The following is a 3,990-nucleotide window of genomic DNA, read 5'->3' on the forward strand; positions in this document are numbered from 1 at the left end:
AAAAAAAAAAAAAAAAGAGTTGTGATATCTGTGACCTGACTGGTGCCATCCTGGCCTGGGGCAGAGCAGAACTAGATTGTTGTAAATGGCTTTAAAGGCAAGGAGATGGGACCTGAGGGTGTGGGGGTCTGCAGACTGACTATTTGTTCATTTTCCAGGTGACTTTGACGCTGAGGCTGGAGCTGTGTCCCCCTCAGAACCCTCCATGGCCAGAGATGAGCCAGAGAGCCCAGCCCTGGCTCGGAAGTCACCGGCCCCCAAGGTCAGGAAGCCAGGGAGAAAGCCATCAACTCCTGGCCCGGACAAAGCAGAGGCAACCTCTGGGAGAGAGTCTAGTGGTGGCTCACCTGCCCCTGCGGGGTGTGACAGCCCACCTGGCCCCACCCTGAAGGCCCGATTCCGCAGCTTGCTGGAAACCGCCTGGCTCAATGGCCTAGCACTGCCCACTTGGGGCCACAAGGCCTCAGGACCAGACCGGCCCTCACCCCACCCACAGTTACTGGGTGGCCAGAGCCACCACCTATAACTCTAGTTGCTGGTACTGTGTGGGCAACTACCTGGGGCTCACTCTACCCCCCCGCTTCTGCCTGTTTAGTCCTGGGCCAGGAGTGGATGCTGGGCCCATGGCATCTCCCTTGAGGGTCCCCAGCTGTCACCCCAGGCCCACCCAGGCTGGCTTGAGGATCTTTATTAGCTGGGAATACTTTCTATTTCTTCCCTAGAGAAAACACATTGGCTTTGAAGCTGTACAGACCTGGGTAAGATACTTCACCCTGTTGAGCCCTCATACCCCATTTGTAAAATAGGACAACACAATCTACCTCACAGGGCTGTCGTGGGGATAATGCCTGACATACACACATTCGTTTGGGTCTCTGCTTCCTCTGTGGGACAGGGCCTGGAATAGGCTGAGGCAGCACAACCTTCCTGTAGAGTCTTTATGTGTCATAGGACTTGGTTGTCTTAGAGTGGTACATTGTACAGTCTATATGACTCATGTTTCCTAGAGTCACCCTTGCGCCCACCCCCACCCCCACCCAGCCTGGAGCTCCCTGAGGGAGCCTCCTGTCCCCACTGTCCCTGCTGCTGATGGGGACAGGCCTAGGGCTGGCATGCTTGTTCTGGGCCTGCTATTCCCACCCTTGAAAGCTCTAAGCCTGGCCTGAGTTGACATAAGTCGACTTCCCAAAGCTGCCTCCTCCACCCCAGGCACTGTCCTGGGCAAGCTGTTTTCTGGAAGCAGCAGTTGCAGGGACTCAGGGATGGGGCAGGCAGGTTGAGAGGCAGCTCAGTCCTAGGAGGTCACAGATCAGGATTGGGGACTCTGGTACTCTTGGAGCCCAGTAGGCCTGCTGTGGGCCACCTGCCTGCAGAGTGCTGACCTGAGCCAGGTGCTGGCACAAAGGGCATTGGCCTTAAGGGTTTGTGAAGAGCTTGTGGTTCCTGGAGGCAGGCCATTAAAGCTTCTGGGTTGATTTTGGAACTTGGGCCTGGCTGTGTGTTTGTGGAGGACGGTTTAGTGCTTCAGCACTGTACTGGCCCTTCTCTATCCCTGCGCCCAGTCTGGAAGGTTCTCAGGGTCCCCAGCACCATTGTTCTGGCTGGCTCTGGCCCTGTGGGTCCTGCTAGTTGGTCAGCAGCCTACTGCCCAGGGAGAAATGCTGGTCACCAGATGCTGGTACTTTTCCCTCACCCAGGAACAAGAATGTGCCCTTCACTGTCTGGCTGGGAAGTGTCACCCTTTCCCTATGCTGGTAACCATGCATCCCAGTGACCTTAGCTGGTGGGACACTGAGCAACCCCTCCAGAGACCCCACCCTTGTTGGGCTCTGTTACACCAGAGGTTTGTTCTCAGGGAAGCTGGGGTGGCTTCCTGGGCCTGGTTTCCCACTCTGCATGGGCCAACGCCCAGTCCTCAAGGACTCATTAGGTCTGCCCAACAACTTGGTGGGTGTTCACTGGGCCTGGCTAAGCTGACCCTCCTGTACCAGCTTGGAAGGGATAGATAGAACACACTGTAGTAACAGCCTAGGGGAGGGATGCTATGGAAGCTTGGGGGAGGTCTCCTTAGCTACCAGAGTGGTGATGTCGGAAATGAGCCTTGAAGACAAGTAGGAAGTAGGTGAGGACACATACAAAACAGGGTCTGAGTAGAGATGGGCTGGAACCGGGAGATCCTTGGGTCTCCCCAAGGATCAAGTTTAGGTCCTAGAACTCCAGGACCTAAAAGGGACAAGGGGTGGGGCTGAGAAGTTTGGCTCCAAGTAAACCTCAACATGGGGTATATAGCCAGGCACATTGGCTCACACCAGTAGTCCTGACACTGGGAAGCTGAGGCGAGTGGATTGCTTGAACTCAGGAGTTGGAGACCAGCCTGAGCTAGAGTGAAACCCCCATCTCTAAAAACAGCCAGGTGTTACAGCAGGCACCTATAGGCCTAGTTACTTTGGAGGCTGAGGCAAGAGGATTGCTTGAACCCAAGAGTTTGAGGTTGCTGTGAGCTGTGAAGTCATGGCACTCCACCCTGAAGTGACAGAGTGAGACTGTCTCAAAAAAAAAAAAAAAAAACCCCTCGTGATGGTGCATGCTGTAATCCTAGCACTCTGGGAGGCCAACGCAGGTAGATTGCCTGAGCTCAGTCTAAGTCAGAGTGAGACCTCCCCCCTTAAAAAAGCCTGGGCATTGTGACAGGTGCCTGTAGTCTACTACTAGAGAGGCTGAAGCAAGAGAATCACCTGAGCCAAAGAGCTTGAAGTTGCTGTGAGCTATGATGCCACAACACACTACCAAGGGTGATAAAGTGAATCTCTGTCTCAAAAAAAAAAAAAAAAAAAGAATGGGGGGCCAAGCACAATGACTTGTGCCTGTAATCTTATACTCTGGGAGGCCCAGGTGGGTGGATAGCTTAAGTTCATGGGTTTGAGACCAGCCTGAGCAAAAAGTGAGACCCTTGTCTCTACTAAAAACAGAAAAATCTGGCTTGGTGCCTGTAGCTCAGTGGCTAAGGCACCAGCCACATACACTGGAACTAGCAGGTTCAAATCTAGCCCCAGGCCCGCCAAACAACAATGACAACTACAACCAAAAAAATAGCCAGGCATTGTTGTGAGCGCCTATAGTCCCAGCTACTTGGGAAGCTGAGACAAGAGAATCACTTAAACCCAAGAGTTTGACATTGCTGTGAGCTGTGATGCTACAGCACTCTATTGAGGGTGACAAACCACCTCAAAAAAAAGAAGAAAAAATCTGAGGCAGGGGTGGCACCTGTGGCTCAAAGGAGTAGGGCGCCAGCCCCATATGCCAGAGGTAGAGGGTTTAAACCCAGCCTCTGGGCAAAAACTGCAAAAAAAAAAAACTGAGGCAAGAGGATTGCTTGACCCCAAGAGCTTGAGGTTGCTGTAAGCTATGACACCATGGCACTTTACCCAGGGCTACAGCTTGAGACACTGTCTCAAAATAAAAAAGAATAGGGAGTGTGGGCCAGGTGGCTTACAGAAGACTGAAGACCAAAGTGCAGAGTTGGAATCATGAGATACTCCTAAGAGGAGAGAATGGAGCCAAGTGGAGCTGCTCTCAATCCCAGGCTTCCCCAGGCCTAGGCAGCGGTGGGCACCTTCAGCCCCCTTAGCATATCCACCTCATTGCCAGGGCCTTCGATAGGGGCATTTCTTTCCTTCAGTCCTCTTACCCTGGAGTACCTGTGCCCCTCCATATATCATATCAATGGCTTCAGGGCAGAGTGAGGCCTCAGGACAGGCAGTGCTCATGCCCAGTTCCACCTGTTGCCCCAGAGGACCCATAATGGTACAGAGAGCAGGTTGAGTCATGTAGGGCTGGAGGGCGGTAGCTATCCCCAGGAGACAGCTCTGGCCCAGGAGTCCTGCCCTGAGGATTCTTTTTTTTTTTTTTTTTTTTTTTTTTTTGAGACAGAGCCTCAAGCTATCCTGGGTAGAGTGCCATGGCGTCACGCTCACAGCAACCTCCAACTCC

At 53.1% G+C, this 3,990-nt stretch overlaps 1 protein-coding gene across 1 annotated transcript in view; it reads left to right on the forward strand.

Moving 5' to 3' along the window:
- Positions 1-1,483, forward strand: part of CUNH15orf39 (chromosome unknown C15orf39 homolog) — a 9,357-nt gene extending 7,874 nt beyond the window's left edge. The window contains exon 3 of the mRNA XM_003784527.3: positions 159-1,483. Coding sequence (XP_003784575.1) covers positions 159-526 — 368 coding nt within the window. The 3' untranslated portion in view covers positions 527-1,483. The remainder of the gene's footprint in view (positions 1-158) is intronic.
- The last annotated feature ends 2,507 nt before the right edge of the window (positions 1,484-3,990 follow it).

Source organism: Otolemur garnettii, unplaced genomic scaffold (assembly GCF_000181295.1).
Source record: "Otolemur garnettii isolate 467f Iridium unplaced genomic scaffold, OtoGar3 scaffold00011, whole genome shotgun sequence".
Taxonomy (NCBI): Eukaryota; Metazoa; Chordata; class Mammalia; order Primates; family Galagidae; genus Otolemur; species Otolemur garnettii.